General features: G+C 36.8%; 1 protein-coding gene across 1 annotated transcript in view; it reads right to left on the minus strand.

Moving 5' to 3' along the window:
* The window catches only part of ASAP1 (ArfGAP with SH3 domain, ankyrin repeat and PH domain 1), a gene marked incomplete at its 5' end in the record, with an annotated part of 42,063 nt that overhangs the window by 13,937 nt on the left and 3,113 nt on the right, over positions 1 to 25,013 (minus strand). The window contains 9 exon segments of the mRNA XM_010084028.1: positions 2,101 to 2,209; positions 2,212 to 2,264; positions 6,700 to 6,708; positions 11,285 to 11,513; positions 12,833 to 12,940; positions 16,797 to 16,864; positions 19,231 to 19,346; positions 21,414 to 21,499; positions 23,992 to 24,178. Of these exon segments, the coding sequence (XP_010082330.1) occupies positions 2,101 to 2,209; positions 2,212 to 2,264; positions 6,700 to 6,708; positions 11,285 to 11,513; positions 12,833 to 12,940; positions 16,797 to 16,864; positions 19,231 to 19,346; positions 21,414 to 21,499; positions 23,992 to 24,178 (965 nt within the window).

Raw genomic sequence — 25,013 nt, forward strand, 5'->3', positions numbered from 1 at the left:
AAGTGACATTTAATGATCCAAGAACACAAAATACCCCCCCATGCCAAACAATTACATATCTGCATAGCTGCTAATCTTAGTGCATTGAAGTCTCAATGAAAACAGCAGAAAGGATCATGCTGAGCCTTGCTAAAAATACGTTTATATTTTAAAGTTAAAAAAAAAAAAAAAAGGTAAGACAAACGGCAAACCCTCCACATGTAGATCCTATGGATAAAGCAAGGAAAATTATCTCATGGTTGCTATGGAAATCCAAAATAATCTAAATTACATTTTTAGAACAGCTTTGAATAGTAACTTATTTTGCTTAGACATAAGCAAAGGATTGCTCTGCTTGAAACTTCAATTAATGCATGGATTAGAAAACAAATGCTGAAATTCAACATAACAAGAAATACAACAACACAGAAAAAAGCTTCTGAAAGGGAAAGCAGTCAACATCTGACAATATTCTTAAACCAAAAACACAAAGGCAGATACAAGAAACTCCCTCTTTTAGAAACACAAAACTTAATACTTGCTTAAAATCCAAATGGACTTTGAAACAAGATTTTGGACAGATCTTAGCTAATAAAAAGGAGAGAAGAGGCCCTTTTTCCATCCACTGAAGTCTATTCTGCACTGCAGAGCAGAAAAGAGACAGAACAAGCAATGTTCTTCTCTGGCCATGCTTTGAAAAGGTATTCTACTGCTATGAGGGTCTTCATCTTCAACTCCACACCTGAACCTTTCCCTTATTTTCCTTTTCCTTTATCTGTTGTCTAATATTTTTCAAGCAAAGTTGGCACTAGCTTAGCATCTGTTCCTACCACACTTTTCATTCTAATAGTGTTACATTACATAGTATTCTAGTATATGGTATTTTAGGTGCTGTTTCGGACTTAAATATTTGGTCTCCTTAAAATTTTTTGAAGTCCAAGATCTTCCAAATGTCTTTACTACCTCTGAAATAGTACAGGGCTGTTAGACTCCAGAATGTAGGAAATACTTTTTCCATATCTACTGAAAAGTAGAGAACTGAAAAGATTTCTGTTATTTGCATTCCTTGAGAAAAAAAAAACTTTGCTTTTCATTGGACTCTGTACTTCTCTTCAAATTAAATCCTAGATTAAATCACATACTCTACAGGAGTACTCCTTGATTTACCACATATAACTCAATTTCCTGAAAAAAAAAAATGTTGCTTTTAGGGTTGCATTTTTTTTTAGGCCAGTAATTTTGTGTTTATATTAGAACAGAGAGAGGATACTCCTAAGATATAAGTAGCGTATGGATGATTCCCCCCATGTAAGCATTGAATTCCAGCTCAAAAGTTTACAGATTTATGGAAATCCTGCCACCAAGACTAAAACCATAGAAAATTATGGGAGTCTGAAATTTATAGCTACTGGGAGAAGTTGATGGCATAGAGCAATGTCTATTGAAAAGAGGAAGAATTTCAGTAGTCTGGAAAATAGTTTCTAAAACAGCTTCTGCCAGAAAGGTATCCTGTTGGAAAAAAAAATAGTGTTTATATATAACTTCTGCAGGCAGAAGGATGCAAACCTATCAGTCTTTGTATATGTACAGACAACATCACAAAACCCGAAAACATATTAAGACAACACATCCCCACCAGCTAGGTGTGAACACTTTACAGGACAGATTTGGCACAGAGCCCAAGGAACAAGCTCTTGTGGCAATCAGGAGAACTGCACAGATTAATGGAGGTCCATCTGCCCCACATCAAGACCCATCTAGATTAATGAGCTGGTCAGAACAGTAGCAGGGGTGAGGAAGCAGACGCAGAGTAGATGCAGCAGATGAGGGGGCCGGGGTGAGGGCAGCCTGGGCAGCTAGGGTAGAAAGGGGGAGGCAGCAGAAGAGACTGAATTGGGCCCCAGGGGAGCATGGAATATTTTCCATTTTCTCAAGTCAGACTCAGATACAGAAGCCTGGAAGCTAGAGGGACAGAAGATAGAACTGTTGATTTATCTGAGCTGACGTTACATCAAGCTGCAGTCATTGGAAAGCAAGCACCAGGTAAAAGAAACCAAAGATCATATATCATCCATCATAAAGGTTTTCCCCTGCCCTTTTGTCTTGTGTTTTGAAACTCACCCCAAGGAATTGGGCCCTTATTCTGGGGTCCATGAGGTAGTGGGCTTGGTGGGTCAGAGAGGGTTCTTTTGTGTCCTGGGGGTGGGGGAGGTGGTCTCTTCTTGAAAAAGGAGTGGCCCTGCCACTAGAGTTTTGAGTGCTTAGAGGGAGGGTTGAAGGTGGGCCTGCAAAATAACAAACAATCTTCTTACAAATACATGTGCATAAACATCAAAGCAGCACTGAAAAATTCACAGTCAGACTCACAGCGAAGTGCAGTGAAAGACTAAAATAAAAAGACAAGCCATGCCAAAACACTGTTTAGATTAAATGACACGTTCACCACATTTTTAACCATCTCAGCTGTGGGAATAGAAGCAACTCAACAATAGAATGACACGTGTAGTTATGTTTAAAAAACACAGGATTAATCACTCTAATTTTAGGCACTGTTTAAAAAGAAAAAAAAAACATGAAATCTTAAAATTAAGTAACATTTAGCATGTGGGATTAAAGTGATTATTAAGTTATACAAGAATGAAATAGCTTTCTAGATGTTCTATTATGCGGGGATTTTCCTCCCCCTCCAGAGCATCCCATACAAATTCTGCTAACAAATTTGGGGGAGAGGGGAGAACAGAGATCTATCTACAAATTTTCCCTGCATTTTGAAAATAGGATTGTAAGCTTAAGAAGTTTTTCTGTAGTTACTTTCCCTTTTTTCCCTGTGGCTTAAATTAATCAGAATATTCATTTTTAGAGCAATACAAATTGTTGTACGCCGTGCGTATCAAATAAACATCAGAAAAGCCCTTTCTGAGGCTGAGATTAGATATTTAATGGTAGCATTGCTTATAAGAGCTTATGCAGTCACCCCTACCCTTAAACCCCTTATTTCCGCCTGCATCAATGTTGGCGCAAGTATATTCAACACAATACATGTTTTACAGGGTACGGAAACAGATACAGATTAAAAGACAAATAACCCTGAGGGAAACCAAGAGTTTCCCTACTTAACTTCACAGTTCACCTTCAAAAATGTCTTTAATAGAAGCTCAGGGAAGCAGGCAGTGCAAGGCCCAAACATGCAACGAAGGAACAACTGCTCAAGTCAGCTGCCATTATCACCAAAAGAAATTACTTGTAACGCTTATCTAAATTAGTTCTGCGTTAGGTTAGAATAGCTTTAAGGGTTTTGCTGTTGGTGTTTGGGTTTTGCATGTAAGAGGGCTTTGCTATCACAGACTCTGGACAAATGCAGAAAACCAACATAAAGCTTTAAAAGTGAAGGTTGTTTATACCTGGAATTTCAAGTCTATTGTCACGTATTTCATAGCACTATAGAACCTACTTGCCCATTTTTGAAAACCTAACTTATTTGAACAGTATTTGAGACAAAAATCTTCATTTTGTTAATCAGCATACACCATAACCTGGCAGCAGAACTAGAGCTGCCTCTTTGAAAATATTTATTGCCAGTCTCTATAGGTAGACTGAAAATTACCAAAAATCTGCATTCCTTCCCAAATTACTATATATCACAAAAGTATTAAAATCAGTGAAGAATAATCTTTGCTAAAATTCCTAGGTGAAATAATAAACACTGAAAAAAATAACTTGAATTATCCTATAAGAATATGTACATTTGACAGATAGTTTCAGCAGGTGATCTCCCTCCTTCTTGTAAACCCCAAATAATAAAGCTACCCATAATGAGTTAATGATTCAATCTATTCTCTTCCAGATTCAAGCCTAGAAGGGCTTTTGCTGTTCAGAGGAGTATCTCAACCAAAACCCCAGCAGGTATTTTGGGCCTAGCTTTCCATTAATTGCTTACTCTTGTAAATCAAATTATTTATTTTGCAATTGTTCCTCTCGATTTACTTCCAAGTTCACAAAACCATTAATTGCCAAGAAGGCAGATGTTAGTGCAAATTAATGATTGTTAACCAATTTGTATCCTTTCTCATTTGAATTTCTTCCTTGAGCTTAAGAAATAAACCTAATTTAAACTATGCATTGAAATATTTCTGCCAGCAAAAATAAAAAAAATTCTCACGCTGAGTTTTGGCAGACAATCTCCTAGACTTCTGCAAGCTATACATTCTTTAGTTCACTTAAATAAATACGAATCCAGGGTGGTTCTATAAACTGTAACTCCCAGTATATCTAGGAGTGGCAACGGGGAAAGGAAAAGTCAATATCCAGTGTTAACAGTAACATTATCTTTAAAGCTCGTAGAAAACATACACAGTATGTCAGTATAGTGTTTTTCTCTTGTCCTGACATCTCGAAAAGGAGTTACACACCTCCAAAACGTCTGCAAGTGGGAAAGGCCAGCACTGCACGGGCTCTGTCCTACCACCACCTAGTGTCCTGCTGCTTCCACTGCACGGCAGCCCTACCACTGCGCGGTCCCCAGCCCTGCTGCAAGTGACAAACCGTTCAAACGCGGCTTAAAGGAAAAAACGTGGAGGAAAGACATCGAAATAGTACTGTGGGCTTATTGCAAAAATAGAACTTCAGACAAAGTAAAATTTGCACTTTTTATTGCCAATAAAAAGAGTCATTCTCTACAAAAATAGAGTTTAGTAGGACTTAATTCTGTAAACGTGGTTGTCATAGAGTCATAGAATGGTTTGGGTTGGAAGGGACCTTAAAGATCATCGAGTTCCAACCCCCCTGCCATGGGCAGGAACACCCTCCACTAGCCCAGGTTGCTCAAAGCCTCATCCAGCCTGGCCTTGAACCCCTCCAGGGATGGGGCATCCACAGCTTCTCTGGGCAACCTGGGCCAGTGCCTCACCACCCTCACAGGAAAAAAAATTCTTCCTAATATCTAATCTAAATCTACCTTCTTTATATGGAAATATTTTATATTTCACTCTAATAGAATATTCTCCAGACATTACAGAAGAGAGTTGAAAAGCATCACTGCTTCATAGCTTTCAGAAGTTCACATGGCATACAGCAGTTACAGGAAAAATGTGTTAAGGTATTAAAAACAGTGCACCTTCCCAGACTCCTAGCATTTGTTCCTATCTTAATTTAATGGAAGGAATAAATATGAATTTAGAAGTCATACACTAATGACTAGACTGCTAAAATACAAAATAACTTACTTGCAAATACAGAGAAAATAAAGGAAAACTTCAAAACAACTTTTCAGAAAGAGGCATAAAGTCACATCACGCTTTGAATAAAGCAAATGTGGGAAACATTCTGGAATCTACATCAGTTTACGGAAACAACTGGTGAATAATTCAAAGGCCTAATGATGTACGGAAGGGGCAGTAAAATTATACTAAAATACTTTGCATTCCTTATATATAGAAAAATCTCAAAAAAATTCTTACACTGTATTTTTAACTGTGCAAGGCTAGCCAGATGTATCTAAGTAATACTCAGAGCAGTTCTTTTTCTAGATCAAAAATACTTGGTGACTCTAACAAGGCAGCAAGTTAGACAACCACTTCTCCAGCCAGTTTAATGATGATTTCTCACATAGCTGCAAAGTTCATATCTTTTTCCTCAGACAAGCAAAAACAATACACTTGACTAGAATTTGTAACATTTTCCTTCAGTTGGGCTCCTTTTATTCAGTTAGATGGGGAGCAGGTGCTTTTAGTAAAGCTGTTGTCATCTTTTATCACTTTTTCTTATTACAAGGATCATGCTTTCACATGCAAATAGACCAAATAACCTCAAATTTATTGTATAAAGTAAATAACTGGAAAAGGTCTGCAATTAATAGTGCACTGTCCTTCAGCTTCTGTGCAGTTAGTATAGTATCTATTAATTTGTGTACTTGTGAAACCATGCAAAGCTTTTACCATCCACGCAAGAAATGGTGGGTTTAGAGTGTAAAAACCTCATATTTGAATTTCTTTTTTACCACTTAATGAGAGATATGGATTAACCAGTATTCCAGTTAATGGCAAAACAGGTACTGCAAAGGAAAGTAAGTTTATATTAAAAATAGTATTTTCATTGACAAGTGGTATTATACTTATTTTTAATGTTCTTATGACTGACATTTTTGAATAAATATTACTAAAAGCTTTCTTCAGTTTGTCTTATTTCAGAACATATATCTCCAGTACCAAAAATAAGACCATGATTAACGAAAAAATTATCACAATCACACTGAACAAGAAAGCTAAGAATATTTACTGTTTCAACACTAGCATCTGAAGTATATTCAATAATTAATGCTAAAAAAGTCCTGTTAAAAAAAAGGAGACAAAATTGATATTAAGGAATGTTGTATTTTGGGTTGATGTCCAAATATAAAAAAAATCACATGAACTCAGTTGTCAGCCTTCCGTTCCTATTATGGTACTAAAAAAAAAATACAGAGTTGGACTGGGATAACTAGTATTATTTAACTAAAATATACAACACATTTACAAGAATATTTGAAAAATTAAGTCTGTAAGAGCATGCAAGATAGCTGTAGAATCCTGAAAGCATTCAAACTGAACAGAAGAAACTAGATGAGCTCGAAGGCTGAGGTAACAACAGTACGTACAACATTAAAATTCTAGACTAAGAATAGACTAAGAAAGCATTCGTAGCTTATAATAACGGACTCTGGTTGAAAATGGTAGTAGAGGCTACCCGTAATGCCTGGTAGGCCATAGCATGATGGAACCATGAAAAAATAAACAGGATGAAAGGATGTTTGCTACGGTACTTCCAGCAGAAACATCAAGGTTTTAATGCTGTTCTGACACTTACAGTCAGTTGTATTTAAGAAAGCTGATGGAAACAGTGAAGGTCAGAGAAGGGCTAGTATGATAGAAGGACAACATGGATGACAGGAAGATTACAATTCTGTCAGAAAAGGTGAAAGATACCTGGTTTGTTTAGTCTAATAAAAAATGGAGACCTGTATGATTGCTCTCCAGCAATCCTTGTTGATGCCTTGATACAGATCCCAATGACAGAAAAATCACTGAAACTAAATGACAGTGTGGGTACATGAACAAAATAATTTAGTGGACTTGAGAAGACTTCTAATCCTGTGAGCAATGCAGTCAGACAACTTCTAGAAGTTACTAGTAAATGTAAATAAGCTAATTTGGTTAAAATTGAGTTTGATCAAGTGAAGAAGCAGATTATATGACATGGTGTCTGCAGTTGCAGTGGACTAGAACCACAAAGGAAGTACCTTTGGGTTTATGTACCTAACATCAGAGCTGTGAAAGAGAGTGTAAACTATGCAAACTTCTACTGAAGATCCAAACTTAACTTCATAGCATAAAATTCATCTCTAACCTCTATGTTTATCCCATATGAGAGAAGCAGGCAGAACCACTAATTAGCTTTCTGGTAAAATCAAGGAAACCTATCTTAGATTGCCTAATACTTCTGCAAAACTAGTTGGTAACACTGTCCTCCCCCTGGATTTGCAATTAAGGCTGTGCAAAAGTTTACTTAGCTACTGAGCTGAGTCATGCAACTACTTAAATGTTGATTTATTTTTTTTTTTTTAAAGCTCTTTGTGAAAAAACAGGCAGAAGACCTGCTAGATGTCTGGAGCCGTTATACAGGTGTAAGCTAGAAAGACTAATGAAAAAGATGATTTTCAGAATGTTACAGACTAAAGACTTGACTGACAACACAGGTTAAGTTGAATAAGTTTAGATAAACTACTGGGAAAACCATACAGTGGTTGGCTTATGCAGCTACTGTACTCATTCTGTTCTTTTCCTTCTATTGAGATCAACTAAATCGGTCTCAGAGATAGCGGAAAGTAAGACATATTCACAAACGAGCTGGTTTAGAGTAGAATACACTAACATACAGCATTTTAAAGAATATTTTGAAAAGTTACCAAACTGGAAAATCTGGACTTAATGGAGCAAGTTAAAAAAAAAAAAAATTCACATACATGTCCTCCAACAATTGTACCCGTACAATTTTAATGATGAATCAAACTGGATTTTTAGACACCATATCCACTGAAAAACATGGGCAAGAGTGGTGTGCATTATATAAAGTGCTCTAAACTTACCTTCTGTCCCCAGTACAAAGTTCAGACTTGATGGCTTCCAGTCCTCTGCAGCATCTCAGCAAACACCAAGGAACCTTGCTACCAAGGAACTTCACTGGCAAATGAAGCCAGCTTACATAGGGCTAAAGGGAGGCGTTTTTGTTAAAAGACACAACATGTTTTGGAGAAGAGTTTTATCTGTGTGCCCCAAAGGATAAAAACCATGAAATTTTGAAATCCTGTGCCTCCTTCTAAAATCTGGATCCCACCAGCTATCCATTCCCTACAGACTGTTCTCTATGCTCTAGCAGGGTACCGTGGTATCTGCTGGGGCCTCAGAGCAGAGCAGGGACAAAGATCAGATTGCATTTGGGGACAGAAGGTAAGCTTAAATTTAATTACAGATTCAGTGCTCTTTTAACTCTTACTATGGAGGGAACTTAGTGCAAGATGTAATACTATGTTTTCATATAATCTTAAATCAAATAGGAAACTATTAAAATGAACTTTTCTAACAAAAAAAGGATTTGATAAATAAGCTTGTATAATAAGCTTTGATATAAGGGATGTACTCTTTTACTACTAATCTCAAAAGAACAGATAAATTCTAAATGATTATTTTGTCCTACAAAACCAAAATTATCTCAGACTGTTTCAAAATTAAAGACGTGACGAGTATCTTATGGAAGCAGAGAATCTCTGCTTCTTTTTTCTTTTAAACAATCTGTTTGGGAGCTGGAAAAGGGGGAAGAGAACAAGGTGTAGCATAGTATGTAATGAAGCATAAGTGCATATGCACTGATGCTTCTAGAATGACTTTTCCACAGTGATGAATGTTCTGTGCATTTGTCACTTTGTTCCCCTTGTCTTTTTGAGTCTGTTAAAATTACTTCTGTAACAAGGCATGGATTTAGTGGAATTTCCTAATACTGATTAAACACTACAATATTACTGAATGGAAATCAACCAAAAAACCAGCATCGCTCAAAGAATGTAAAAATTTTGGCATGTTAGAACCAGAGAAGCCTAGTGACTTTAACGTAATGGTAGTTCCATTTAACCTCTCTCAGACTTGCACTGTGAATCTGGCATCTTCCACTCTGATGAAGTAGTTAATGTTACCATTAGAAGATAATAATTCTCTCTATTTTGTGATAATATATTATTTTGTTGTAATACAAATAAGGATTTCTTTTGCATAATCCTTGACATGAAAACACACACAAAAAAATCAACGCTTCATTGCTTTCCCAGTAGCTTTGGTATTGTGTTGATTCACTCGTCTAGGAGTTTACAGGAACACCTAGGAAAATGCCTAACATTTCTGAAACTTAAACACATACTTAGAAAGAAACATGCACACAAATATTCCCCTTCCTGGAGAAAAAGACAATTTGCTGAATAAGTCTGTATGAGAGCTACACTACATAACAACAAATAAATAACGTTCCTTATAATCCATTGTAAACTGACAACATACTAAGCAGTGTAGACAGATACAAGATACAAGCTCCTTAACCTTACTAGGGAAACAGAATTCATGTTTAGTTTCCAAGTCTTGCAACTTTATGACAAAAAATAGTTATCCTAGGCCAGACTGAAGTAACATCTAAGCCAGTACCCTGTGTCTGACAATGGATGATCAGTAGCAGGCTGTTAGGCAGAGCATGTAAAAAAGATGGGGAAGAGGAAGGAAAAAGTTATAATCTTGCATTGCCAACAGGAAGGTCAACATAGTAAAGTTCCAAGGAATACAAATGAGTCCCCAATGAAACTGGTACAAAGAAATGTGGATTATGAAATCTCATGTGAAAAATGCATAGCCTGGCAAAATTGTTTCGCCTCTTAATGGAAAACGAATCTGTTTAAAAAAGAGAGTCAAGAGATTCATTTGAAAGTTGCCAGTACATGACAAAGACTGATGGGAACAGTAGTTCTTAAGCACAACATCTGAACCATGTAAAAGCAGACATCTGAGGCCAACACACTCTGTTCTGTCCCTTCTACTGGGAGCATTTCTTCATTATTTTTGAAACTATCAGTTGACAAAATGAAATATGAGGTTATAGCAATGCTAACAAAAGGGAGCATCCTTCAGCATAACCACTGAAGCCTCAAACTATACTGTAGACTTCATCACAATTGTTTTCTCTAACAAGTCTACCATAGAAACACAATTTGGCTATTTCTAAATTAAATAAGTAAAAAAAGGAAAAATATTAATTTTTTTTTGTTCTAAAAAAGTAGATTTGCACAGATTATAGTACAGTTACAGGTTTTGTTCCATAAATGCATCCTCTAAACTTGAAGTTTATAGCTAACTAAGTCAAAGAACCACCATCCACTATGGCTGCAAGAGTCTCATATTGAAATAAGTTCTTTTTCCTTCCAAGCACTACCAAGAGTGTCACTACTATTATTAAGAAAAAAACCCATCTCATTTCAACTAAATGCAGATTGCAAAACTGATTGCGCTCTAGTACAAAACTTCCTTATGGATAATTCTACAAGAGCAAAATGTTTTTTTCACTCAGGGAAGAATGGGTGATGTTTAGTTTAGATCTTCAGTGTGCAAGTGACTTGTTAACTACCTGGCAATAGGCTTGGTATTTTCTCTGCCATTCTTTACACCCCTCTAGCACTCACTAAAATGAAAGAGGGGAGTGTTGATGCACTGAGAGGGAAGGAACTGCAATACCAAGCTGCTTAGCACTTCACAGGTCATTCTGAGATTTTTGTTTTTGCACACTGACTGCAAGGAGAGGGAGTCTTCTTGCACCTCCTCTCTTCCAAAGTTTTGTTTCCTTGCACTCTCTGCCAGACACTATGTACCACATCATCGTATAGCACTACTCACCATGAGCGTTTTTCTATAGCACTTGTATTTTTGTGACTGTAAATGCTTAACAATGTTTCTCCAAAGTATCAACAGAATTTCTACATAAAATGAACAACCTTTTATTTATCAGAGTATTACTTTATTTTTTCACCCATTCATGTACACTGGTATGAATCAGTCCATTACAAAGCATTGTCCCCCCTTCCCATTTTGTTTTTTTAAGTTTTGAACATGCATTGTCCCATATTACCGAATCAATGTAGTAAGAAAAACACGCTACACCTTGAAACACTGTAATGCATCTGGTTAAAGGAAGGACAACTGGGGCAAAATTACTGCTTGCAAGCATAGTTTGAAGACACACTTACCTTTGCCAGCATTTCTAGGAGGAAGAGGAGGAGCGTCTGCAGTTGGAGAGGTGGGTGAATCTGTACTTGTAGAAGCAAAGATCTGATTGGTAAAAGCCCCATAGGAGAGTCTCTGCTTGTCTCTAGGAGTGCTAAATGCAGGATGAGTCATTTTGTCTTGGGGAGAAATGCTCGAAGAGTGACAAAAACTTTGGGGTCTTGGAGATCTTTCTTTTTTTATAGGACTAGGCTGTGAACAGAAAAAACAAATATATTACACAGCTACCTAAACACTAAATATAGTTAATACCTTTGGGAAAGAACATAACAGAACATATCCTAGTGAACATGAGCATAATATCTTTATTGGACAAAGCAGCCCACGTTCCTCTTTCTCAGAGATCCAACCTGAAAGATCCTCTCTTCTAACTGTAAAATACAAACCATAGCATCAGCAAACCATCACATACACAAACTTAGATTTATTCTTAAAGCAGCAGACACACAATATTAATAAAAGCCTAGTAAAGTTTTTAGAATATAAGAGTAATTTTCCGTTCAAATAGCTTTTTACTAAGACCAGACAGTTATCCTCTAAGATCAAGTATATTACTGCATTGATGCATGTTAAAAATAAAATATCCACTTCTGACACATCACATTTATTTGTTGACTGAACTAGCAATATATTCAGTGGTACATGTCCTCTTTTAAACATATATAATTGCTCTTTGAAGAAATTTTACACATCAGTTTTTGACTGCTGTATATTAATAGCTGCATATGGAGCACAATGTGTTTCACTGCAGCTCTGGTTCAGGCAGCCTATTATCTCCGGTACAGCATTAGTCATCCTCCTGAGGCCTCTCGCACAGAGATTCAGTTTGTTCTCTACTGTCCTTGAGGACATGTAAGTTATTTTGGGTTCTGAATTTTGGTCCTAAGTGTCACAGAAAATGAAGAGTTGACCACATTTCCTTCTACAGTACCCATATAAAATAGGAGAGGTGTATTCGCATTTATTACAGAAACAGAGCACAGAGTAATTAACTGACTTGTTAAAGTAGGACACTGAGGCTAAGTTTTCACATGTTCTAGGATGGCAATTATCCAATGCCCTCAGGTTTTGTCTTCCCGTTACTTCTTTTATTTTTTAATCAGGAATAAAGTGTACAGCACAATATTTATTTTTTATTTCTACAACAACTAGGTTTTTAATTAATTTATGGAAAAAATATGTAAGCTTTGGATTTCCTCCAGCTAAAAATTAACAACCTAGAATTCAAAATGGGAGAAAATGACAAAGTAATCTACATTTCCTGATTTATATTATATTGTATGTCTTGTCAAAGCAAAACTTCTGAAACTCAAGTCCATAATAACTAGGTTGACTAAATGTATTAAAAAACACTTTGTAAGTCTTTAATACAGGCCTCAAAACTAGCATTTTTTCTCCAAAAAAATCTGTAAGAAAAAAAGGTTAAAGTGAGTCTCTAATTTGCATTCATTTCCACAGAACAGAAGTTTTGACAGTTTTTGTGCAAAGCCATATCAGTAATTCATGCTTACCTTATCATCTAAGTCATCATCACTTTCATCAATTTCTTCCTGACGAAGATTCCATTCATACTCTACATGGACATGTGGGTTTAGCTTTCCTGCCTTGGCTTGAGAAAGCTGAAAGAAATAACAATTCTTGTTAAAATACTTGCTGTTCCTCTGGTGTCAATGAGGTTAATTTTGCAACAGCAAGGAATAAACTGAAATATTTAGAGGTCTAAACTTTTCCAGAGATTAAAAAGAAACAATTTCAGGGTAATCACACAAAGATCCTTCATTTCTTTGAGGTATAGAAAAACAGCTAAAAGGCAAAAAGGGAAGATTTTCTCAAAATGGGTAGAAGTTGCCATGTTTGACAGGCATTTAAAAGATGACATGAAGATAAGTTATATGCACAAAAGTAGAATGCATCTGGAGCCTCCCTTTCCAAAAAGGAAAGGCAAAACCTATTTATAAATTCTTGTACCTACAATGATTACGCCTCCAAAACCACAATCCTTGTGTTGGAATCAAAATAAAAGGTATTTATCCTTTATTTAAATATTTCCCTCTCTTTCTCACTGGATGAGGCCAATGTGCCTTAAGCACAAAATTCCTCTACTTTGCCAGCCCAAATATTCACATTCTTTAAAAATCTACTACAGCAATCAGCAAAAAAAAGAAAATTCCAGTTTATTATTATTCTGAGGAGATAAATTCTCCTTTTCAGTGCTTAGGTTTCTCATCGTTTATTCCTTCACATCACTTGAAATATTGTCTACCTGGTACTAGTTGATTCAAGAGAGCCTCTAACCATCTTCCTGAAATAAAATTTGTAAGAAAAAAAGTATTTTCAATCTGTTATGTAAGTACTAATGAACCCACTTGAGTTGAAATTAAATTTAACTACGCAGTTAAGAGTCCAGCTATGCAATAGAAATTAGCTTAGTACATCTACCGTATTGCAAACATCTAGATATGTATTTTGTACTTTTTTATTGCCCACAGTAAACAATATGCTTGTTCATATTTCTTTTTTTACTTTTAACCTCATCTCATTGCCACTTTGGAGAAAAATGAAAAAAGAGGAAAGGCATAAATGCTCTATTGTAGTTAACTGACAATCAGTGAAGTATTAGTGGAACTTTTATTACAATAATTGAAATTATTAACTGCTAGATAAGCTCACTGATAACATCTGCTTGTTTTTGTTTGTTCTACAACACAGTCAGTTGGTCCACATTAATGGCAGATGTTACTTTATTTGCAAAGAAAAAAGCAATCCATACCAATTGTGTGTTGCACAGCTAATCTGTTTTTCAGCTGACAGAATACTCAAAACACTGGAAACAGTACTTAGACAGGAGACATGGGGGTAATTGAGAACACCACCTTGTCACCCACAGCAAAATGCTGACTTGCATCCCCAGAAAGATGGAAAATTATTCTGATTTCTAAAGGACAAGCTCTCTTTATTATGCAATAATTAATACACGACAAGATCTTTCAGTTATCATAGAATCATACAATGGTTTGCATTGGGAGACTGGTGAATTCCTATGAGTAAGAAGTCAAGCAAAGCAGGAAGGACACTTGCATGCATGAGCAAGGAGCTCCTGGCAAAACTCACACAAAAGAAAGTATACAGAATGTGGAAAAGGGGACAAGCCACTTGGGAGGAATATAAGAATGTTGTCAGAGTTTGTAGGGATGTGATGAGGAAGGCTAAAGTCTATTTGGAATTAAATCTGGTGAGGGATGTCAAGGACAACAAGAAGAGCTTCTCTAAATACATGAGTAGCAAAAGGAAGACTTAGAGAAAATGTGGGCCTGCTGCTGAATGGGGTGGATGCCCTGGTGACAAAGGATACAGAGAAGGCAGAGTTACTGAATGCAGCCTTTGCTTCAATCTTTACTGCTAAGGCCAGCTCTCAGGAATTCCAGATCCTGGAGACAAGAGACAAAACCTGGAGAAAGGAAGACTTTCCCTGGTTGAAGAGCATCAGATTAGATTGTTTAGCCAAACTTGACACCCACAGATCCATGGGCCCTAATGGGATGCACCTACAGGTGCTGAGGAGCTGGTGCATGTTACTGCTAGGCCACTCTCCATCATCTATGAAATGTCATGGAGAACAGGAGAGATGCCTGAGGGCTGGAAGAAAGCCAAATGTCACTCCAGTCTTCAAAAACAGCAAGAAAGAGGACCCAGGAAACTACAGACCTGTTAGCCTCACCTCCATCCCTGGAAAGGTGATGGAGTAGTTCATCCTAGATGTCATCTCTAAGCATGTGGAGGAAAAGAAGGTAGCTAGGAGTAGTCACATGGATTCACCAAGGGGAAATCATGCTGAACTAATCTGGTAGCATTCTGTGATGGAATGACTGGCTGGGTAGATGAGGGAAGAGCAGTGAATGTTGTCTACCTTGACTTTAGCAAGGCTTTCAACACTGTCTCCTGCAACATCCTCAGGAAGCTCAGGTTAGATGAGAGGACAGTGAGGTGGATCAAGAACTGGCACTACTAGAGGAAGTCCAGCGGAGGGCTACAAAGATGATTAAGGGAGTAGAGCACCTCCCTTATGAGGAAAAGCTGAGAGAGCTGGGCCTGATGAGCCTGGAGAAGTTAAGACCGAGAGGGGATCTAATCAATATATACAAATATCTAAAGGCAGGGTGTCAAGAGGATGGGGCCAGACTATTTTCAGTGGTGCCCAGCAACAGGACAGGAGGTAACAGGCACAAACCAAAATACAGGAAGTTCCATCTCAATATGACAAAAAACTACTTTAGCAGGAGGGTGACAGAGCACTGGAATGGGTTGCCTAGAGAGGTTGTGCAATCTCCTTCTCTAGGCATATTGAAAACCTGCCTGGATGCAGTCCTGTGCAATGTGCTCTAGATGACCCTGCCTGAGCTGGGGGGTTGGACTGGATGACCTCCAGAGGTCCCTTCCAACCTCAACCATTCTGTGATTCTGTGATATCCTCCTTGGATCATCAAAATGAGGCAAAAAAATTCAGAGAAACAGAATTTAGCAGCAAGTGACAATTGTTTTGTAAATTCTTCTGATTTTGTCTTGAATGTGAAACTGACACACTACTTAGTCTTTTTAATCCCTTGATAGTACTTGAATTCACTTGCCTACTTAAATGCATACTGGTGAGAGGCATCTTACAGGGCTAAGAACAAAAAAACTTGCTGGTCTCATGCAGAATCCTTATTCCTGTCTAACTGCTTCAGAAGAGCACCTGGGAAAAATCTTTTAATTCAAACACCTTTATTTCTTGTACTCCAATAATTTTGAGTGGTGTCTGTTAATGTCACTCTTACATTCTCAAACTTCCAGAAAGCTTTTGCTCTGATCATGTTCAGTAGAGGGAAAACGCCCTAGAGAAGCTGGGTTTTACATTTTTTGATACCCTAACTTCTAGACATTACACTTTTGCTTCCTTCTCCTGTGAGAAGGTTTAATTTCAAGTTGTTTCAATTCTCCTTGTAAGAAGACTTCCACCATGTCTGAACTATCTGTCCCATTAAATAAACTGGAAAAAGCCAAAGCAAGAAAAGTCAAACAAAGATCCAGACCCGAAAGGTCTTGACAAATTAGATATTTCAGGGGTTGTTTTGCACTACTGATAGAAATGTCTCTAAGAACTTTTGAGGTGATGAAGCCGAAATGTGCTAGAATGATGCATTAATTGGTATTCAAATACCTGATCCTCCAGTATTTAAGGTCTTCAAATACACTGGTTAACGTAACTAAGTACTTCCAATAGAAGTAAGATATTTTACTTTATCTGTTACAAAGAAAATGACTGCTGTGTTTTGAAATTAGAAAATATTCATCTATGGTAGGGCCTTCAGATCAGTATACAGCCAGCTGACAACAATACCAAGTTTCAGATACAGCAGTAATGATATTCTAAGTAGATCATATCTTTAAAGAAGTAAACCTCCTCCCCACTCCAGCCTTTTCATGCCCAGTTCTTACCAGTTCTTCACACTGGACAGCTTTCACTCTTTTTGCTGTGTCCAGAGCTGTCTCTCCAGCTTGGTTTACTACAAAATTAACAATAAAAGAAGAGAATTATTTTTTGAGATGTCTAAAGAATCAATTAATTAAGTTTCATTGGTTTTAGCAGAGTAACTTCTAAAAGTGATCAAAAACGTCTATTTACTCTATAGCAGCTGCAGCTCTTTAAGATTCCACTCTAAGTGCTCATGCATTTCATGTATCATCAGGTTCTTTCTGAACAGCAGCATCTGCTGGGACAGTTCCCAAATCCCTCCTAACCATCCTAGCAGAGAATATAAAGAAATTTAGTCATTTCAATCTCCACTCAACTCCTTTGCCAGTAAAACTTACATGAATAAGCAGGAAAAGCAAGCAGACAGGGTAAAATAGCTTAAAAAAAGAAAACTATTCTAAGATTTTTTTTTTTTTAAAAAAAGCAAATGTTGATCCAAGCATGTTTTACTTTGATTAATATGTAGTGGTTTGAAGCCTTCATTTGAAGACAGGAGTCTTATTGTAACATGACATTTGAACATGAATATTTTAAAAACTTTCCAGCTGTTTTGTATTTAAAATGTAAAACACTTTATAGCCTTTATAAAGTAATGCCTGATCAGAAAGAAGGTGGTATCTGAGCATTCCAGAAGGATCTCTGACACAACATCTAATTGGATCCTTCCTAGATGCTCAGTAGCATGTCTCAAGAAACAAAAACAGCCCTACCCTCTCCCACCCCCCAGCCTTACATGGACAAACCTTAGGTAAAATTTATCCTTCCAGTCTAGCTGTAAATGCCATACAGCTGGAACAGAGTATGCTTACATAATATCCATATTGTAAAGCATTTCTGTGATTGGGAGCTGAAAAGAGTCAAACTGAGGTCTCATAAGCATGTATGTCTATCTGTAATATTACATATAGAATACCAGTCATGAATTCTAGAAAATACACAGCAGTCATCTAGAAAGATAAATTTGAAAGAATTAAGATCCCTAGAAGAAGGAAGGCTTCTTATGGAAAGATCTGAGATAATTCTGGAGTTTTAATATGAAAAGGAATAAAAATATAGTCTTTCTTAACTGCAGTTAACACACAGATTGCTTAAGAGACTATAGAAATTCCAGACTTTCAACCCTTTAAGTATAATCCTGATGGTTCCAGGACTAAGGAAGATACGCAGTTCCTATGGTAGAGCACTAAAGAAAAAACAAACAAAAAAACCCCCAACAAACCAAAAAACACCAAAAAAACAGAACACTCCCAAAAGGTAAGAACACTCTTCTGGCATCTACCTAGTAGAGAGTTCAATGGAAGGACCAATAAATACACCTGAGCTTGTTTAGGTAGCTTTCCCATTTTCTAAATTAGGGATATATCTGCTAAAAAAAAGTCACATCAAATTCTTTGACTTACAACAATATTAGAACATATTCTAAGGATGTATGAAAATGCCAAGGAAACCAATGACTTCTGCCACAGAGCTATGAACTTAAATTTATGCAATAGTTTTTTACTGGGCAGTGGAGGAAAATGATGGTGGTGAGGAAGAAGGGAGAAATGAAAGTTCGTATTCTTCAGTTTGCACAAACTGCTCAGAAAGCTTCCCTCCTACACCAAGAGCTGACAGAATGCAAATGTTTTATAGACATGCTGATGACACTTAGCTCCTGAGCCTGACAAACTGGATCCACAGAATACCTTCCTAACACTCAAAATATGGCAGGGAAAGGAGAGCATCTAGTAAATGAGAGACTATCCTAAGTGTAAGCAAACAGTTTACAGAGATTCTATTTTTAATTAAACTTTTGCTAAGCCATGATGAAAAATGGACTGAATTAGGTACAGCAAGAATTATACCTATCTCACTCAAACATGTGGATAGCAAACAGAAGAAGAAAGGCAGCTGAGAAAGCTAATCCCTTCTCTAATCAGCTACAGTGGTTGCTAGGGCATGCTGGATGAAGCCACAGTGCCAACTGACATGAATATTAAAAGAAGAATTAACTGTTGTGTACACAAAGACCATATACATATAGAGTGCAATTAATGTGAGCAGTCACTTGAAGCATTAACATACAAGTATTAGATGAATTTTACAATATAAACAACAAACTTAATTTTCAGGATATTTACAATGTGTCAGAAATAAAACTCTGCAGAAAAAATGGGGTTTACCATTAGTATTCTGTATTAAAAAAATTTTGTCACTATTATTTTCTAAGAATTTAAGTTCCATTTCTTAACTCAAAGCTTTCCTTAGGCTTGGTGGTAAAGTCTTTATCTTTCTATATAGTTTTATTTTTCTTTTTAAAAGTTTACTTAACACAGTAAGACATAAATAGAAGTGGTTACAAAAATAGAAAAAAATTCAGGAAATCTTTATTTCCTAGTTTTAAATTAAGGAACTTACCTACATCAATAGTTGGCTTCCCCCTCAAAAGCAATTTCAAACACTCGGGCTTGTTATACATACTGCAGTAGTGTAGAACTGTATTACCCAGCGCTGTTTGCTTATCCAGGTTTCCACTAAATACAAAAGTAAAAACAATCAAGAAAAGTATAATATACTGTGCTATTCATTTCTGATCTAGCATCCCTATAAATAATAAATGCATAAATACTTTACTGGACAAAATATGATGTAGAAGGAGGAAGAAATATTTTTAATTTAAACAATAGTTTCAAAGAGTACTAAGAGTAGTTCCAAGCATACTGGAAATTCCTGAGCTGTAGCTGAAAAGGACTGAGCACCTACAGATCTTCATTCAAAAAAAAAAAAAAAAAAAGAAAAAAAAATTTAAACACAAAGATTTGAACCTAATCCTTTTAAGGTCACACTAGTTGCTTTCCACCTGTCACTTTACTGGAATTTCTTTTTCAAACATGCTAAATTAGCCCAATAAAAATAATTGAAACATCATTTTGATACACTTAGAATAGGCTAATGAATCCCACGCATTCAAGGATCTATGAAGAGGGTGACTGTGAGGAGGCTCAAGAGAGTCATAAGAAGGAACATAAGCATAAAAAAAAAAAAGACAAACTGTGCAAAGGGGTTCAGAAGGCTTTTTAAAACTGTACTTCTTTCAGTTTTTAATTTTTAAAACAAGGTTTCTCAAAAAAGGTTACTGACATATTGGGACAACTGCATTTATAAAAATTAAAATGAAATCTCAGAAGATGACAGCTTTTCTTCCACTCAATATTATCCACATTGAACAGTAAGTGTAGAGCCCATGTGTTTGAGGCTGCGACAAAAATACAGACAGCTGACAGAAACACGTAAAAGATTATAGTTGTCTGAAGAAACTATGAAACTTTATTTAAAACTATTTTGTTTAGTTATGATAATCCAAAATAACAAATTATTTAATAATGCTCAAAATTATAATTTGGGCTTCTAAAACATTTTTCAAATTATGATCTCAAACAGCTTGCAAATTTTAGTAGCTTTTTATTTTATTTTACTGTTTACTCTAGTAACACTCCTACAACAGTCAGCACTCCATTTAACATCAGGGAGCAGCAGCAGAATAAAGTTTAAGTGAAAGTTACCAGCTAGTCTATATAGCCCAAGAGACGATGTCAGGAACACGGATTCCAAGTCTGTGCTGTTACCAAAAGACCAAACTTCCTCTCTAATGCTCCCTATATACAACACTACATAAACTATTAGAAAGGGAAAAGGGAAAAAAAAAAATAAGGATTCACTGACTACAGTTCAATAGCAGGTATGACTGGCTATGCTGAGGGAATAACAAAAATTTTAAAAATCCTCAAGCCTTCCCCAGCCAACCCAAGCAAGTTGTGATGAGTCTTCTGTGTTTCCCCAACCCTCCTCTCTCATCATTTTGCAAAAACCACCATCTGACACTGCAAGCAACCACTGCTTCTTTCACTTAGTAGCATACTATAGAAGTGACCTGGAACTGATCTCATTTAATCATTACATATTTAAAAAAATAATGTTGTAGCACTACACCATTTGATTTTTTTTTTTTTAGAAGAAAATGTTTTCATTAAGGTTTTTCACTTCTATGAACACATCTCATGACAAAAAATAGCTCAGCCAATAAACTAGGTGTTGAAAATTATTAGTTAAGATGATTATGCTCTCAGTAGCTTTAATAGAGTTTATTAACTATTAGAACAATTTAGAATTCTTTCAAAGTCAATCTAGCTTCTATTCACAATTTTCTGAGAAAGATCCTTATTTTCTTCTCTTACAATTTCTTTGCACATGTATTTGGAATGTTTACTTGTCGTCCCTCCTTTACCTGAACTATTTGTTTGCATTGTTTCATACTGTCACGTGTTCTAAACCAATGCTCTCTTGTGCTCTACATAGTTTTTCCTTTCATCCCGTTTTTATTTGAGTGCTTTCCCTGTTTTTAATCTACACTTCTTTCCCTCTCTCTGCTCATTAGGAGCACAAAGGTACTAAACTCAAAAGTATTAAATTATGCTCTTTTGAAACATATCTAAGGAGAGCGATTATAAGTGATGAGCAACCACTGTCCAAAGCACTGCAAGGATAGCTTTGAACATTTAAATTTTTCATGCACAGTTTAATGAAAAATGAGCAACCCATACCAGTTTTGTACAAGGAAGTCAACCAGATGGAGAGAGGTTTGGTCAGCAGTCCGGACTGCTAAATGAAGTGCCGTTTCACCTGGCTCCTAAACACAAGTAAAGAGAAGTTAGATTTTTGTGTCTTATTTCTGCAAAGCTTATAGCATCAGACCTACAAAGACAAATGTCACTCGCTCTTTTACAACAAGTCTTTCAACAGAAAAATATTATTAGGAAATTATGACAAAAGCAGTAATAGCTTTTCTGATCTCTAAAAGACATCATGTGCTTCCAAGAAAATGGCATCACACTTTGAGATCATAGCTTTCTTGAAACCAGTCCCCCCTTTTTCCCAGCTGGATGGAATAATCCTGAGGAGCCTTTAACCACTTTAGCTACTAGTAACTGAAAGCGATCCTGTCAAGGAATACTGAGCAAGTTTGCAGTACTTGTTGCTTCAGGATACCTTGGTGAGCACCAAGCATAGCCACAACACTATTTCCTACAAAACCAGGGAAAACCCCACAAAAATCATAGTCCTATGTATATTAAATCTCTTACAGAATCACAGAGTGGTTGAGGTTGGAAGGGACCTGTGGGGGTCATCTGGTCCAACCTCTCTGCCCAAGCAGGGCCACCTAGAACCAGCTGCTCAGGACCATGTCCAGATGGCTTTTGAAGTATCTCCAAGGATGGAGACTCCACAACCTCCCTGGGCAACCTGTGCCCATGCTCAGTCACCCTCACATTAAAAAAAAAACATATTTCCTGATGTTCAGAGGAAAGCTTCCGTGTTCCAGTCTGCGCCCACTGCCTCTGGTCCTGTCACTGGGCACCACTGAAAAGAGCCTGGCAATCTTATTTGCACCCTCCCTTCAGGTGTTTATATACATTGATTGAGATGCTCTTGAGTCTTCTCCAGGCTGAACAGTCCCAGATCTCTCAGCCTTTCCTCGTACATCAGGTACTCCAGACATTTAAACATCTTTGCGGCCCCTCATTGCACTCTCTCCAGTACTCTTGTACCGAGGGGCCCAGAACTGGCCACAGTACTCCAGCTGTGGCCTCACCAGTGCTGAGCTGGGAGGAAGGATCACTGTCCTCGACCTGCCGGCAATACTTTTGTCTAGTGCAGCCTGGGACATCATTGGCCTTCTTTGCCACAAGGGCACACTGCCAGCTCATGTTCAACTTGGTATCCACCAGGACAACCAGCTCTTTTTCTGCAAAGCTGCTTTCCAGCTGGGTGGTTCCCAGCATAGACTGGTGCATAGGGTTGTTCCTCCTGAGATATAGGATTTCTCCTTGTTTAACTTAAACTGAAACATACTTTTTTTTTTTTAAATACCCATAGGTATTAATGCCTTTAAATGAAAATATAAATGCTATTGAATTCAGTTTAAAAGTTGCATAAGAAATTAATCTAAACCTAGATTTCATTAACTTCTATTGATCACAAAGGGCACTTGAAAAAAAAGTGTATGACAGTACATATATTTAGAACTAAAGTCACAACATTAAAAAAAAATACTACTTTAGTAAATATCAGACAACTTACAGTGGAGAATGCTGCTATAAATGTCCTAACTGCAGACTACATTTCAACTGGTGTTCATACCTTTCTAGGTATCACTGACTGTAATAGCTGAGAAATGCCAAGGAGCTAATTCTGTGGTAACTGCTACAAATGACAAATAGAAAGTTTACATTGTAGTTACAGAATTTGTAATGTGTTTCTGTGATAAGCACTGTGTGATATCTCAAGTGCTGATACTATACTGAACTTATTCCCTCCACTCGGTACAGACAAGCATCTGTCCTCTAGCCAAGTTAACTATTTTCACAGAACTTTCTGAAAACATTCTCTGAGATCTCTCTCAGTTGGGTTTAAAAGTAATGGGAGAAAACATTGCCAACCAAGTGGTCACACAACATGAGTTATCTATAAAAACAGGTTATGTTGCTCTTGTGCAGCACTTCTCCATGGATACTTGAGGTCAACCTGGACTGATTTTTCTGAAAAACTGTTACTGACTTCATAAGGAAGATAAACTATTCAGAACTTCATTTTAAAAAAAGACCAACAAAAGCTCTCTTCCTGTTTGAAAGAAATTTTACTTCTGTAAATGTTTCATCAGAAACTCCGAAGGTATCAGAACTACTATTTCCTCATACAGAGTAAACAGAGACATGTATGTAGCCAATAATGTGTTCCTTCAGCAGCTACTTTAAAAGCCAGTATGATACTATCTGTGATATCAGGTGACCCCAGGCTATCAAGCCAAGCCCCCTCTCTCTGGGAATTTTCCTAAAAGAAACATACTGCAGAAGAGGTGCTTTCAACACACTACAGTTGCACCTAGAACAGTGTACGTATTACTAATGCGTTTCAGACTCCTTTAGACCAACTGCTGACAACAGATAGAGTCTTCTTTTCCCTCCCTACAAGGAAGCCATGTTAAGGAAAGGAAGAAAACCCCCACCATTTTCATCTGTTATTTCTCTTGTTTTACCATCTAAGGTAGCAGCCCCAGGTACTGGACATCTTACAAATACACATTATTTAAGATACTCAGTTTTGTTTACCTGATAAGCTTACCTGTCCAGGCTCTAACAAGGGCTCCATTAGCTCTACCCCCTCTGCATAGACTTGAATTAGTGCAAGTAAATCCCTGGATTTGACAGCCTCAAGTAATTCACTCAATTTAGCTGCTGCAGACGCACAAGTCTTCCTTGAGAACTTATGATCTACATATTTAGCAGTGATAAATTCTTTACGTGCAGTCCTATGGGGTGTGAAAACAGAGCTTGGTTTAGAAATTTTTAGAAAAATGGGTCAGTGATTTAAATTTAAAATCAACCTTGCCTAACTCAGAAGCTGAGAAGGGAAGAGGAAAGCTATCTGATAAAGACTATGTTATTTATTACTAGAAAGCATTTATTTCTTGCAAAAAAGCCCAAATTAAGGTACATATTTTATCCTGCCTTTTTGTTATGTATGAAAATTCATCTGACTTTGGGGACTAAGATCAAAGAAAAAACAAAGCCTGTATTGTGATTTCTCATGGAAACATATCTACATCTTAAAAACACGGTAAGCATGAAAAATAAGCTAAAAAACAGGATAAAAGAAAAAATACTGAATCTGTCAGAAAACAGTATAATTGGTTGAAAGGTCTTTTGTGACAAAACCACATCTGTTATGCTCTCTGTGCAACTCCTACACCAGAGAGTGTAATTTAGTCCAACTGTGTTTATCACCTAAGGGTATATAGTACAAAACTCAAAAACATGCAAGATTCAAATTAACAATCTTGAAACTCAAAAGTTTTTTAGGCCAGGAAGCTAAGGTAACTAACTACACCAGGGAAAGGAAGAAAAAGCTCATCACCACCTCAAGACAATACCTCAAGATAGTGTCATTTAGTCCAACTGTGTTTATCACCTAAGGGTATATAGTACAAAACTCAAAAACATGCAAGATTCAAATTAACAATCTTGAAACTCAAAAGTTTTTTAGGCCAGGAAGCTAAGGTAACTAAAATGTGAGTACATGACAAGAGACCAAACTTCTACGAAACTCCACAGTTGGAGTAAAAAACCCCAGTCTCCTGCCATCCT

The sequence above is a fragment of the Pterocles gutturalis genome, unplaced genomic scaffold (assembly GCF_000699245.1).
Source record: "Pterocles gutturalis isolate BGI_N339 unplaced genomic scaffold, ASM69924v1 scaffold22720, whole genome shotgun sequence".
Taxonomy (NCBI): Eukaryota; Metazoa; Chordata; class Aves; order Pterocliformes; family Pteroclidae; genus Pterocles; species Pterocles gutturalis.